Here is a 15,880-nt window from a genome sequence, read left to right on the forward strand (position 1 = left end):
TTGTTTAGGTTCATAATACCCCACCCTTTTCTGATTTTTTTCTAGGAAAAAGAAATTTATCGCTGGCCAATCAAAGAATCTTTAAAAACTATGCTGGCCTGGGGGTGGAGAATTGAAAGGACACGGGAGGGAGACAGCATGGCCCTTTATAACCGGACTCGTCGTATTTCCCAGACAAGCCAGGTAAGAATCACAGTGATGAATCCACTGTTTATGTTATTTTAAAATAATTTGAATATTTCATTTAATTACTGTGTTTTCCAAAACAACTAACTTGAAAATTCTGAAGACTAACATAAAGTTCAGAAGGGGGAAAACTCTGTTAATTTAAGTGAGTTTAGGTCTTGGTTAAAGTACTGGAGTTTATGTATCAGGTTGTGCTTCTGACAGTATATAAAGGAGTACTCGATGATAAAGTCTTAAAGTTATGCTAATGAAGGATGTAAAATACGTTCCTTTATCCTCAAAAAGGTTGTCTACAGAGCTTTTGTCTCCTTACCAGTAAGAACTGAAGGTTGGTTCTTAGGAGCTAGAGGGGTGGTCAGATAGTAGTGATCCAGATCTAAAACCCCCACGTATGCTCCATACAAGTGGGCTTGAGCACCTGTCCACGTACGAAGGGAAGATATGAACCAGACAGGCAGCGCAGGGATCGAAGAGCACGCCGCTAGTGGATCAGGTCAAGGGTCAACTTAACAAGGCTTGGCTGTGGGGCTTCTGTGTTCAAGATGGCAGAATAAGGACAGCCTTGACCTTGAGAACCTAGGGTTCAAGGAGGGGACCAGATACCACCTGGCCCTTTCATTTCTCCTGGGAGCTAAACCTGTCGTCGTCCCTTGCCGGACTGCTTGGGCCACTGCCTTTGGTTTAACCAAACTATTGTGTTCATTATTGCCATTTATACAGATGACTTTTTTGAAAAAAAGAAAATGAAGGTACTCAAAGCGTGTGCTTCCCATGCTTCATACTTGAAATATAGTACTGTTAAATAGATGAAGTTCTGATTCGGGCATGTTTTACATCATATTCTCTTAAGTATCCTGGAGATAGAAGCTGTAAAAGCATATGTTACCTTGTTACCATGTATGCGCACAGTTCTAACTAAATCACGTTTTGTTTTAACCTGTTTGAACAAATATTGAGCACAAACTGAGGACTAGGTGATAGGAATACAAAGATAATCAGATCCAATTCTACTCCTAAAGACTCACAATTTGGTGTTAGAGACAGTCTTGTTAAACCTACCACAACAATAAGATTTAGGCTAGTGGTATGTACAAAATTCTCAGAGTGCAGAGAATGGAATGATGTCTTTTTTTTTTTTCCTGTAAGTTGTATAGGAAATAAGGAAATTATTACATAATGGAAGTGACTTTAAGCTCTGCCAGGAAAAATAAAATAGATTCTCCCACTGCCCTTCATAGCAAAAATTATGTGCTCTAATCTAAAATTGTATATGTTGAATGAGAACATGCCCTTTGAAACAATAACGGTGCCGATTCTGTGGGCCAGCAATAAAGGGTAGAAATGGTAGGAGGCAGACAAGAAAAAAAACACCTGTCTATGAGCCAGAAAACCTGGGTCTATATAACATGCTGGAGCACAGCCCAGAGAGGGCAAGGGAAGGGCTGCAACAGAAAGGGGTACTCCGTTCTCTTGTTGCTGTCTTTGCCATACCTTTTCCTGCCACTGCTGTCAGAGCAGGTAGGGCAGACTGCTGAGTATGCCTCTGCCTGTCTTATCTCTAGAATTTTTCAAAAATACCAGAAAAGGGAGAGAAGCAAAGGTTCATCCCACAGTTCTAGCCATGCTCACCGGAAGACTAAAATAACTTATAGATTTCATACTTTTGTGAGCATCTCTGAAAAAAAAAAACAGTAACCGATGATGAAACATAACAAACTCCAAAATGGTACTGGATCATGTCAGATATAAAATGTTACGCGAAATTTAAGAAACTGATTCTAAAACATCGGAAGTGATTACAGACTCTGTAAATTATAATGCACAAGCTATCACCAATCCATCTTCAGAAAAGGATCACCTTGTTTTAACTCCAGGAAAGTCATAATTACGTTTTTCTGAATTTCAATAAACTTTTCTCAAGATGGCTAAAAAATAATTGTGTAGGTTGTGTACATTTCTGCTCTTCCTTACACCCTGCTTAGCTCCTAGTGCAGTTTTCAGTTCCCATTAAACCCTCAATAGATACTATTAATTGATACCCATATAATCATCTCTTAAGTCTTAATGATTTTCAGAGTGACATGTGTGACATATGACATATATTGTTAAATCTCCTACGTCATTTCAAAATATTAGGGGGTGCTTATGCCAGATGTACAGATTAAGAGGGACAGCTCTGGAGGTAGACCACTGGGGCTTCAATCCTGGGACCACCACTTTTTAGATATAAAGCGCTGGGCACGTTGCTCAATCTGTTTACCTCAGTAAATGGTAACTCGTATTATTACCATTATTATTTATATATTTTTAATGCCAGAGAGCATTTCTTCAAAGGTAAATAAAAGAGGGTGTTTGAGTTTGTAGTACTTTGACCTTTCAGTAGTTTAAAAAAAAAAGAAAGCATATTTCTATATTTCTATCAGTATCAGAAACAGAGAGCAACAAATGCCACAAATATATTTTTAATCCTTGCCATTATTTTCACACAAACATTCTTTAAGCATGATCCAACATTATTTGAAATGTTAAAATAGCTTGTCATTTCTTAATTACTAACCTAACAGTATTATCATCTTTTTCAGTTATCATCTTGCCAAACTTCTTAATGTTTTTTCTTCTCTCCATTACTGATTCCCCATGTGACTATAAAGATGTTTTCTTTTTTTTTTTTTTTAATTGGGGTATAATTGCTTTACAATGGTGTGTTAGTTTCTGATTTATAACAAAGTGAATCAGCTATACATATACATGTGCTCCCATGTGTCTTCCCTCTTGCGTCTCCCTCCCTCCCACTCTCCCCCTCCCACCTCTCCAGGCTGTCCCAAAGCCCCGAGCTAATATCCCTGTGCCTTGCGGCTGCTTCCCCCTAGCTATCTACTTTACTACGTTTGTTAGTGTGTATATGTCCATGACTCTCTCTCGCCCTGTCAAAACTCACCCTTCCCCCTCCCCATATCCTCAAGTCCGTTCTCCAGTAGGTCTGCGCCTCTTTCCTGTCTTATCCCTAGGTTCTTCATGACATTTTTTCCCCTTAAATTCCATATATATGTGTTAGCATACGGTATTTGTCTTTGTCTTTCTGACTTACTTCACTCTGTATGACAGACTCTAGGTCTATCCATCTCATTACAAATAACTCAATTTCATTTCTTTTTAAGGCTGAGTAATATTCCATTGTGTATATGTGCCACATCTTCTTTATCCATTCGTCCGATGATGGGCGCTTAGGTTCTTTCCATCTCCAGGCTATTGTAAATAGAGCTGCAATGAACATTTTGGTACATGACTCTTTTTGAATTTTGGTTTTCTCAGGGTATATGCCCAGTAGTGGGATTGCTGGGTCATATGGTAATTCTATTTGTAGTTTTTTAAGGAACCTCCATACTGTTCTCCATAGTGGCTGAACCAATTCACATTCCCACCAGCAGTGCAAGAGTGTCCCCTTTTCTCCACACCCTCTCCAGCATTTATTGTTTCTAGATTTTTTGATGATGGCCATTCTGACTGGTGTGAGATGATATCTCATTGTAGTTTTGATTTGCATTTCTCTAATGATTAATGATGTTGAGCATTCTTTCATGTGTTTGTTGGCAGTCTGTATATCTTCTTTGGAGAAATGTCTGTTTAGGTCTTCTGCCCACTTTTGGATGGGGTTGTTTGTTTTTTTGTTATTGAGGTGCATGAGCTGCTTGTAAATTTTGGAGATTAATCCTTTGTCAGTTGCTTCATTTGCAAATGTTTTCTCCCATTCTGAGGGTTGTCTTTTGGTCTTGATTATGGTTTCCTTTGCTGTGCAAAAGCTTTGAAGTTTCATTAGGTCCCATTTGTTTATTTTTGTTTTTATTTCCATTACTCTAGGAGGTGGGTCAGAAAGGATCTTGCTGTGATTTATGTCATAGAGTGTTCTTCCTATGTTTTCCTCTAAGAGTTTGATAGTTTCTGGCCTTACATTTAGGTCTTTAATCCATTTTGAGCTTATTTTTGTGTATGGTCTTAGGGAGTGATCTAATCTCATACTTTTACATGTACCTGTCCAGTTTTCCCAGCACCATTTATTGAAGAGGCTGTCCTTTCTCCACTGTACATTCCTGCCTCCTTAATCAAAGATGAGGTGTCCATATGTGCGTGGGTTTATCTCTGGGCTTTCTATCCTGTTCCACTGATCTATCTTTCTGTTTTTGTGCCAGTACCATACTGTCTTGATTACTGTTGCTTTGTAGTATAGTCTGAAGTCAGGGAGCCTGATTCCTCCAGCTCCTTTTTTCATTCTCAAGATTGCTTTGGCTATTCGGGGTCTTTTGTGTTTCCATACAAATTGCGAAATTTTTTGTTCTAGTTCTGTGAAAAATGCCAGTGGTAGTTTGATAGGGATTGCATTGAATCTGTAGATTGCTTTGGGTAGTAGAGTCATTTTCACAATGTTGATTCTTCCCATCCAAGAACATGGTATATCTCTCCATCTATTCGTATCATCCTTAATTTCTTTCATCAGTGTCTTATAATTTTCTGCATACAGGTCTTTCGTATCCTTAGGTAGGTTTATTCCTAGATATTTTATTCTTTTTGTTGCAGTGGTAAATGGGAGTGTTTTCTTGATTTCACTTTCAGATTCTTCATCATTAGTATATAGGAATGCCAGAGATTTCTGTGCATTAATTTTGTATCCTGCTACTTTACCAAATTCATTGATTAGCTCTAGTAGTTTTCTGGTAGCATCTTTAGGATTCTCTATGTATAGTATCATGTCATCTGCAAACAGTGACAGCTTTACTTCTTCTTTTCCGATGTGGATTCCTTTTATTTCCTTTTCTTCTCTGATTGCTGTGGCTAAAACTTCCAAAACTATGTTGAATAAGAGTGGTGAGAGTGGGCAACCTTGTCTTGTTCCTGATCTTAGTGGAAATGCTTTCAGTTTTTCACCATTGAGGATGATGTTTGCTGTGGGCTTGTCATATATGGCCTTTATTATGTTGAGGAAAGTTCCCTCTATGCCTACTTTCTGGAGGGTTTTTATCATAAATGGGTGTTGAATTTTGTCGAAAGCTTTCTCTGCATCTATTGAGATGATCATATGGTTTTTCTCCTTCAATTTGTTAATATGGTGTATCACATTGATAGATTTGCGTATATTGAAGAATCCTTGCATTCCTGGAATAAACCCCACTTGATCATGGTGTATGATCCTTTTAATGTGCTGTTGGATTCTGTTTGCTAGTATTTTGTTGAGGATTTTTGCATCTATGTTCATCAGTGATATTGGCCTGTAGTTTTCTTTCTTTGTGACATCCTTGTCTGGTTTTGGTATCAAGGTGATGGTGGCCTCGTAGAAGGAATTTGGGAGTGTTCCTCCCTCTGCTATATTTTGGAAGAGTTCGAGAAGGATAGGTGTTAGCTCTTCTCTAAACGTTTGATAGAATTCACCTGTGAAGCCGTCTGGTCCTGGGCTTTTGTTTGTTGGAAGATTTTTAATCACAGTTTCAATTTCAGTGCTTGTGATTGGTCTGTTCATATTTTCTATTTCTTCCTGATTCAGTCTTGGCAGGTTGTGCATTTCTAAGAATTTGTCCATTTCTTCCAGATTGTCCATTTTATTGGCATAGAGTTGCTTGTAGTAATCTCTCATGATTTTCTTTATTTCTGCAGTGTCAGTTGTTATTTCTCCTTTCTCATTTCTAATTCTATTGATTTGAGTCTTCTCCCTTTTTTTCTTGATGAGTCTGGCTAGTGGTTTATCTATTTTGTTTATCTTCTCAAAGAACCAGCTTTTAGTTTTATTGATCTTTGCTATCGTTTCCTTCATTTCTTTTTCATTTATTTCTGATCTGATTTTTATGATTTCTTTCCTTCTGCTAGCTTTGGGGTTTTTTTGTTCTTCTTTCTCTAATTGCTTGAGGTGCAAGGTTAGGTTGTTTATTTGAGATGTTTCCTGCTTCTTAAGGTGGGCTTGTATTGCTATAAACTTCCCCCTTAGAACTGCTTTTGCTGCATCCCATAGGTTTTGGGTCGTTGTGTCTCCATTGTCATTTGTTTCTAGGTATTTTTTTATTTCCTCTTTGATTTCTTCAGTGATCACTTCATTATTAAGTAGTGTATTGTTTAGCCTCCATGTGTTTGTATATTTTACAGATCTTTTCCTGTAATTGATATCTAGTCTCATGGCGTTGTGGTCAGAAAAGATACTTGATACAATTTCAATTTTCTTAAATTTACCAAGGCTTGATTTGTGACCCAAGATATGATCTATCCTGGAGAATGTTCCATGAGCACTTGAGAAAAATGTGTATTCTGTTGTTTTTGGATGGAGTGTCCTATAAATATCAATTAAGTCCATCTTGTTTAATGTATCATTTAAAGCTTGTGTTTCCTTATTTATTTTCATTTTGGATGATCTGTCCATGGGTGAAAGTGGGGTGTTAAAGTCCCCTACTATGATTGTGTTACTGTCAATTTCCCCTTTTATGGCTGGTAGTATTTGCCTTACGTATTGAGGTGCTCCTATGTTGGGTGCATAAATATTTACAATTGTTATATCTTCTTCTTGGATCGATCCCTTGATCATTATGTAGTGTCCTTCTTTATCCCTTTTAATAGTCCCTATTTTAAAGTCTATTTTGTCTGATATGAGAATTGCTACTCCAGCTTTCTTTTGGTTTCCATTTGCATGGAATATCTTTTTCCATCCCCTTACTTTCAGTCTGTATGTGTCTCTAGGTCTGAGGTGGGTCTCTTGTAGACAGCATATATAAGGGTCTTGTTTTTGTATCCATTCAGCCAGTCTGTGTCTTTTGGTGGGAGCATTTAGTCCATTTACATTTAAGGTAATTATCGATATGTATGTTCCTATTCCCATTTTCTATATTGTTTTGGGTTCGTTATTATAGGTCGTTTCCTTCTTTTGCATTTCTTGTCTAGAGAAGTTCCTTTAGCATTTGTTGTAAAGCTGGTTTGGTGGTGCTGAACTCTCTCAGCTTTTGCTTGTCTGTAAAGGTTTTAATTTCTCCATCAAATCTGAATGAGATCCTTGCTGGGTAGAGTAGTCTTGGTTGCAGGTTTTTCTCCTTCATCACTTTCAGTATGTCCTGCCACTCCCTTCTGGCTTGTAGGGTTTCTGCTGAGAGATCAGCTGTTAACCTTATGGGGATTCCCTTGTGTGTTATTTGTTGTTTTTCCCTTGCTGCTTTTAATATGCTTTCTTTGTATTTAATTTTTGATAGTTTGATTAGTATGTGTCTTGGCGTATTTCTCCTTGTATTTATCCTGTATGGGACTCTCTGTGCTTCCTGGACTTGATTAACTATTTCCTTTCCCATATTAGGGAAGTTTTCAACTATAATCTCTTCAAATATTTTCTCAGTCCCTTTCTTTCTTTCTTCTTCTTCTGGAACCCCTATAATTCGAATGTTGGTGCGTTTCATGTTGTCCCAGAGCTCTCTGAGACTGTCCTCAGTTCTTTTCATTCTTTTTTCTTTATTCTGCTCTGCAGTAGTTATTTCCACAACTTTATCTTCCAGGTCACTTATCCGTTCTTCTGCCTCAGTTATTCTGCTATTGATCCTATCTAGAGTACTTTTAATTTCATTTATTGCGTTGTTCATCGTTGCTTGTTTCATCTTTAGTTCTTGTAGGTCCTTGTTAACTGTTTCTTGCATTTTGTCCATTCTACTTCCAAGATTTCGGATCATCCTTACTATCATTATTCTGAATTCTTTTTCAGGTAGATTGCCTATTTCCTCTTCATTTGTTAGGTCTGGTGGGTTTTTATCTTGCTCCTTCATCTGCTGTGTGTTTTTCTGTCTTCTCATTTTGCTTATCTTACTGTGTTTGGGGTCTCCTTTTTGCAGGCTGCACGTTCGTAGTTCCCGTTGTTTTTGATGTCTGTCTCCAGTGGCTAAGGTTGTTTCAGTGGGTTGTGTAGGCTTCCTGGTGGAGGGGACTAGTGCCTGTGTTGTGCTGGATGAGGCTGGATCTTGTCTCTCTAGTGGGCAGGTTCACGTCTGGTGGTGTGTTTTGGGGTGTCTGTGGCCTTGTTATGATTTTAGGCAGCCTCTCTGCTAATGGGTGGGGTTGTGTTCCTGTTTTGCTAGTTGTTTGGCATAGGTTGTCCAGCACTGTGGCTTGCTGGTCGTTGAGTGAAGCTGGGTGCTGGTGTTAAGGTGGAGGTCTCTGGGAGATTTCCACCGTTTAATATTATGTGGAGCTGGGAGGTCTCTTGTTGATCAGTGTCCTGAAGTTGGCTCTCCTACCTCAGAGGCAGAGCCCTGCCTCCTGGGCTGGAGCACCAAGAGCCTTTCATTCACACGGCAGTCCGAGAGGCTTCTCTGCTCACCCGCCGGGGCGGGCGGGGCTGGGAGTTGAGGCTCGGGCTTCGTTTGGAGCGCCGGGAGAGGGCTGGGGTTGGCGGCGTGAACACAGCCTGCACGGAGTTAGTGCGCCACGGCTAGCTGGGAGGGAGTCCAGGGAAAAGTCTGGACCTTAGAATGGACGGGCGCCTCAGTCACCGACTCGTCAAACTCTTAGAAGGTGTCCACCGGCCTGTGGGGAGGTTTGGGCATGGAGTAGGAGCCGCTTTCTTATTATTTAATAATGTTGGAAGTGCCCGGTCCGCTGCCAGAGTTGTGGGTCATGTGGGCACAGCAGAGGCTGGCTGCTGCCAGTACCAGGGTTTCCTGAGGATCCTGAAACTATCAAGATGTTTTCTATTATGTAATAGATACACTCTTGAATAAATTAAGGAACACTTTTGGTGGCATTACTTTATAGTAAGGACTGCAATTGGGTGAATTGAGATCACTTGTTGACATGATTCTGGAGCTGATATTCTTAGCTTCCTTCCACTGGGGCTCAGCACTCCGTCTGTGAGGCAGAAGTGGCCTGTGTTTAACTCAGCCAGATCTGGCACAGCCTGTCTGGGTTGAAATCCTGGCCTCACCATGGAGTAGATAGCTTTTTTGTGAGCTCAGGCAAACTGCTTCACCTCTCTATGCTGCAGTTTTCTCCTTTTTAAAATGAAACAGAAGAGAGCATCTAATTTAAAAGATTATTGTGAGAATTACATGTTGTGATGCTTATAAATCACTTAAAGGAGCGGCAGGCATATATTTCAATGTTAGACCTAATTATGATCATTATTATTTTTACGTGGATCAGTAACATTGTTAATGTCTTTTGTTTACCATGAACACTACATGAATCATGATTTCAGGAAATTTGCCACTCAATTAGGGTTTTGTAATGTGCATATTAAGGTAATATATGGACAATGACAAAGCCAATAACTTGATAGGATATAGAATAGAGTATATACTTATATGTAGAATCTAATATATGACACAAATAAACTTATCTACGAAACAGAAACAGATGCACAGACATAGAGAACAGACTTGTTGCCATCAGGGGAGGGATTGATTGGGAGTTTGGGAGTAGCAGATGCAAACTGTTACATATAGGATGGATCAGTGACAAGGTCCTACTGTATAGCACAGGGAACCATATTCAATATCCTGTGATAAACCATAATGGAAAAGAGTATGAAAAATAATATATATATGTATATAACTGAATCACTTTGCTGTACAGCAGAAATTAACACATTGTAAATCAACTGTACTTCAATAAAATAAAAAAAAGAATAGGGTGTATAGATGCTGGTATAATTATCAGTGAGGAGATGCTGAGTAGAGCAGTAAACTGGTGGATTTCGACTTCTTGGTCGTCACTCAATTCAGCAGAAAAGGAGGACATTTCTGACAATTTCAGTCATATTCCACAGGTTCTCAGTAATTCCTTATTTACCTCCCAATTTTAATTTCTTATATCTGGTTTTTATTACACATGTAGGGTATAAATTATTTAAACAAATTAAAAAAATAAGCTTATGGGCTTCCCTGGTGGCGCAGTGGTTGAGAGTCCGCCTGCCGATGCAGGGGACACGGGTTCGTGCCCCGGTCCAGGAAGATCCCACATGCCGCGGAGCGGCTGCGCCCGTGAGCCATGGCCGCTGAGCCTGCGCGTCCGGAGGCTGTGCTCCGCAACGTGAGAGGCCACAACAGTGAGAGGCCCGCGTACAGCAAGAAAAATAAAATAAAATAATAAGCTTATAACCTGAGAAGGAGAGGAAGATGGGAATGAAATTTGGCAAGTGTCACCTATCTTGAACTAAAACACAGGCTAGGGTAGAGGAATGATTCGTTCATTCTTTTAACAGTTATTTACTGAGCACCTGCTATGTTCCATGTACTAGCCTAAGCTTTTCAAATAGGTCTATGAACAAAATAGACAAAAACCTCTGCTCTCATGGAGCTTACACGTTAACGGGGAAAGTAAATAATAGATGTAAGTGAATTACACACTACATCAAAATGTGATAAATATTACGGAAAGAGGGGACGTAGCATGGAAAGGCAGATTCCGAGTGCAGAGCAGGGGAGTTGGTTAGCCTTTGGGGATGAGTTGCAGTATGATATAGGGTTATCAGAGCAGACTGCATGGAGAAGATAAATTGAAATGAAGGGAGGGAGTTGGACCTATTTGGGGGGAGGTTGTAGCAAGTCATGCACATGCTCTGAGATGAGAGTGTGGCCTGGCGCGTGTGAGGGAAAGCGAGGAATCCAGTGAGATTGGAGCTCATGAGTAACAAGCAGATGGGAAGAGAGGTCTCAGGGGCCAAATCAGGCAGAACAGTGGGGGCCGTCTTAAGAAAGTTGACAAGTGCTTTGGAGTCAGACAGAATTACTTTAAAAACTTGATTCTGCTGTTTACGATTTACATGATATAATGACTTAAAAGTCACAAAATTCTGTCTCTTCTACTACAAAACATCTCTGGGATACATCCGCTTCCCTCCATGTCCACTGTCTTTGCTCTATCTAATTGAGATATTTAATGTTTTGTTTTGTTTCATGCAACGCATTCAGTATCCTCTATGGAGTTTGTCTTTCTGCCTTCAATCTCCCCCTAATCAACCCCCTAATCAGAGGGGGCTGCCATGGGTCTGTACTGGCCTACCAGGTGGGTAGCGTATGTGAGGTGAGGTTAGTGCTGGGGGGTGGGTGGCAAGGAGAGAAAATGCTTTTGATTTTCGATGTCGTGTTAGGCAGAATTCTGGCTCCAAAGATGATCCCCAATCACTGTTGACTGTAGAAAGGTTGATTTCCTGGGGCTTTGCCAGTGCGATTACGTTTGCCCGTGTGATCAAGGTTAATGATCTTAAGATGGGGGAGATTCTACTGAATTATTGGTGGGTCCAGCATAATCACAAGGATCCTTAAAGGTGGATACGCTTTCCTGGCTTTGGACAAAGGAGACGTGACTACAGAAGGAAGGTCAGAGAGATGTAGTATAGCTGACTTGAAGATGGAGGAACGGGCCATGAGTCAAAAATGCGGGTGGCCTTTAGAAGCTGGGAAAGACAGGGAAAAGATGCTTTGATAAAACCTCTAGAAAGGAACACAGCCCTGTGGACACCTTGAATTTAGCTAGTTGAGACGTGTTTCAGATTTCTCATAACTTTGTGATATTTTAAGCCACTACATTTCTGGCAATCGCTTATCATGGCAGCAGTAGAAAATGAATACACGTAGAGAATCCCAAATGGAGATGGTAATGAATAGTTGAAAATGTAAGTCTAGAGCAGAGGAGCAATGCTAGGCTGGATCAACTCATTTTTGGTTTAATAAAACATGGTTGATAAATGAAATATTTAAAGTAGATGTGGATAGGGACACCTAAAGAAAGCATTTAGAATAACGAAGAAACAATTGAAGAGGGAACCCAGAAAGCCACAAATATTTCAAGGTCATTTATGGAAAAGGAGCCAGAGAAGGAGGCAAAGAGATGGGAGAGGGAAGTGGAGAGCCAGGTGGGTGGTTTCGTGAAATGAGGGGGCTGGTTGAGTGGTGGTTAGTCATGTCCAGCATAGAAGGACCAGTTTGATGGTAGCTGCAAAGAGAACTTTGAATTTGGCAACTTGGAAACTGATTACATTAGAGAAGGCAGGGGTAGTATTGTGCTGGGGAAAGAAATATACTGCGATATGTTGAAGGAAAGAGGTGACAGTGAGAGAGAAGTGGGCCTGGAGTCAGACAGCCTGAGTTGGAATCCTGCCTGCTCAGAATTTTAGCTCTGTGACCTTGGGCGAGTCGCTTAAGTTCTCTAAGTCTCAGTTTCCTTTCATGGGTATTTGAGGGAGAAAAAACTGTGATTTTTATTCCACATTCTCTTATGGATGGTACCCAGCAGAGGCTCAGTACTGACACAGAAGCCAAGATTCAGTTAAAACTGACCAGTGAGTTGAGTGTAGCCCATGAGAACATGATTAATGGTAGCGTATGATAGCCTCCCTTTGGTTCACGGGCACAGATCTGAGCTGTATTGTACCTTTTATTTAGCTTTTTGTTTATCCATGTCTGACAAGAGAATATACACAGTTATGAAATATATCAAACATAATTTCAGATTTATAAGCATGAACCAGAGTTCATTTCTGTGGCATACTTTCCCATAATATGCCGTTGGGTGGAATGAGGTAAGAGCTCCTGACAGTAAGTGAAACCCTCTTGCAGTTGATGGGAAGATAGGTTTCATTCTTGTTTTTTTAAATGAAGTATAGTTGATTTATGTTGTGTTAATTTCTGCTGTACAGCAAAGTGATTCAATTATATATATATATATACATTCTTTTTATATGCTTTTCCATTATGGTTTATCACAGGATACAGTTCCCTGTGCTATACAGTAGGACCTTGTTGTTTATCCATTCTGTATATGATAGTTTGCATCTGCTAATCCCAAACTCCCACTCCATCCAACCCCCTCCCGCTTGGCAACCACAAGTCTGTTCTCTATGTCTGTGAGTGTGTTTCTGTTTCATGGATAGGTTCATTTGTGTCATATTTTAGATTCTACATATGAGTGATATCATATGGTATTTGTCTTTCTCTTTCTGAATTACTTTACTTAGTATGATCATCTCTAAGTCCATCCATGTTGCTGCAAATGGCATTCATTCTTTTTCGTGGCTGAGTAGTATTCCATTGTATATATGTACCACATCTTCTTTATCCATTCATTTGTCAGTGGACACTTAGGTTGTTTCCATGTCTTGGCTAATGTGAATAGTGCTGCAGTGAACATAAGGGTGCATGTGTCTTTTTGAATCATAATTTTGTTTGGGTATATGTCCAGGAGTGGGATTGCTGGATCATATGGCAACTCTATTTTTAGTTTTTTGAGGAATCTCCATCCTGTTTTCCATAGGGGCTGCACCAACTTACATTCCCACCAACAGTGTCAGAGGGTTGGTTCCCTTTTCTCCAGACTCTCTCCAGTATTTGTTATTTGTTGACTTCTTAACGATGGCCATTCTGACCAGTGAGAGGTGGTACCTCATTGTAATTTTGATTTGCATTCCTCTAATAATTAGCGATGTTGAGCATCTTTTCATGTGCCAGTTGGCCATCTGTATGTCTTCTTTGGAGAAATGTCTATTTACGTCTTCTGCCCATTATTTGATTGGGGTGTTTGTTGTTGTTTTTTTGATACTGAGCTGTATGAGCCGTTTTTATATTTTGGAAATTAATCCCCTGTCAGTCACATCATTTGCAAATATTTTCTCCCATTCTGTAGATTGTCTTTTTGTTTTGTAGATTTCATCCTTAAAATGTCAAAATTTAGATATTAAGGAAACCCTCTGGTGATTGAGGATGTCGTTACAAATCACTGAGTACTATATGATACGCTTTTAAAATTAAAAAGTTGGCTTTATTTTATCTATTTGGCCCATAAAGACATTTATAAATACTGACCTCTTTGATTAACTACCGTTTGTGTGAGGAAAAGGAAATTTCATTGCAGCCAATTAGAATTTGTAAGAAACTCAATAATTCATTTATCCTTTGATTCTGGTAATATTTCAGAATCTTGCACTCACTACATAATTTGTTGAATCCTGATCGTTAGCTTTACAGATTGGCAATCCCTAAGATATTGGGATGTATTATTCAATCATAAATACTTGTCAGACACCCAAATATAATTTAATCTGCTAGATATGTTTGCAAAATCAATTTGTGTAGCTACTTGCCAGTTTTATCTGAGGAAACGTTACATTTAGAATTTTGTTTGCCTTATATTTCCAAAGTGTCTCTTAAATCTCTCTCTACTGGGTTTTTTAATGAGAGGCTATTTTTTTGCAAATTATCTAGGTTTCTGTAGATGCCGCCCATGGTTATAGCCCCCGAGCCATTGACATGAGCAACGTTACACTATCCAGAGATCTGCATGTAAGTACTTTTAAAAATATTCTGCAAATTTCATTTTTAAAAAGCATACTGTAACACTTCCTGCATGTGTTTTACAGCATGAATTATTTGAATGTAGTGATCATATAGAAGGTCCATGGAATTTATAGATTATGTACCCTAAGCTTTTAATGCTGTAGAAGTTGATAGAACTTTTTCTAGGATAATATATTTTCTTTAAAGATCACATCTATGTAAAAGTCCTAATATAATTAAATAGCCGCATGTGAGAAGAGACTAAATCAGTAGTTTATAATGCTCTGCTCAAGGATCACTTTAACTACTCATGAAAGAATATATATTATAAGTTGTTTATCCAGGGAAACTGATGGCATTTTGCTTTCTCCACCATAGTTCTATCTGTCTCCTTTGTCACTAAGGAACCTACTTTGAATTGCCTGATTTGAGTGAAAAGATAAAGTTTGTTTCCATGGAACATAAGTTAACAGGTCAATATAATGATCAGACAATGATATTGGCATTGTTAGTATTATTCCAAGAGATATAAGTATATAAAGATAAAAAAAATCTATGGATTGTTAAATTGTTTGGCTTGCCCTTTGTCATTGCTCTGTTACGAATATATTAACATGACATAGTAAACTTGAAAATCAAAAATGAAAGGAATCTTGGAGGTAATCTTGTCAAAACCCAAAGGCCACAGAGGCCAAGGCTCATCCAAGACCTCAGACTGACCTAGATTGGGACAGACATGGATCTAGACTGCTTGTCTGATGCTCTTTGCATTCAATGTTCACTCAGTAAGGTTTACATCATCTTTTAAAACTTTAGAAATTAAAATAAGAACTTGTAAATAAACATATTTTTAAAGTCCATAGCTAGTTTGAAGTTTCATTATTAAATTAACAAAACATGTATCTTTAAACATTGTAAAGAACAATGACCATTCCCATCACATCACCTCTGCTGGTGTGTAAATTCACAGATCATTAGAATCCTCTGAAATTCAGATTCTAAATAACAAAGCTGTGCTTAATTATCTTTTACATGTGTTTTAGCACTAACACACTACGATTTATTAATTTAAAGTATGTTTTGATATTACATATTGGAAGGCAAAGTTATCTTTTTCTACTATCCTTTTAGAGTATAACTTAGTTGCTAAATATTTTGTTCGTTTAAGGCTATGGCAGAAATGATGGCTGAAAACTACCATAATATATGGGCAAAGAAAAAGAAACTGGAACTGGAGTCCAAAGGTAATATTTTCTAAAAATCCTTATAAAAAAACAATCAGAGTTTGAGTACATGAACGTATGATAAGGATAAAATAGTGTTTTCAGCATAAGAGCTCATTACAGCTTTATTTTATTAGAATGGTTCAAATATGGCTGTAATAGTTTCAAGGTGGAAATGCTATTTTCTGATTGCTA

At 38.8% G+C, this 15,880-nt stretch overlaps 1 protein-coding gene across 1 annotated transcript in view; it reads left to right on the plus strand.

Annotated features, from left to right (window-relative positions):
- Window positions 1-15,880, plus strand: part of RYR2 (ryanodine receptor 2) — a 644,069-nt gene that overhangs the window by 454,280 nt on the left and 173,909 nt on the right. Inside the window, 3 exon segments of the mRNA XM_032609082.1 lie at window positions 46-183; window positions 14,391-14,468; window positions 15,631-15,706. Of these exon segments, the coding sequence (XP_032464973.1) occupies window positions 46-183; window positions 14,391-14,468; window positions 15,631-15,706 (292 nt within the window).

The sequence above is a fragment of the Phocoena sinus genome, chromosome 16 (assembly GCF_008692025.1).
Source record: "Phocoena sinus isolate mPhoSin1 chromosome 16, mPhoSin1.pri, whole genome shotgun sequence".
NCBI lineage: Eukaryota > Metazoa > Chordata > Mammalia > Artiodactyla > Phocoenidae > Phocoena > Phocoena sinus.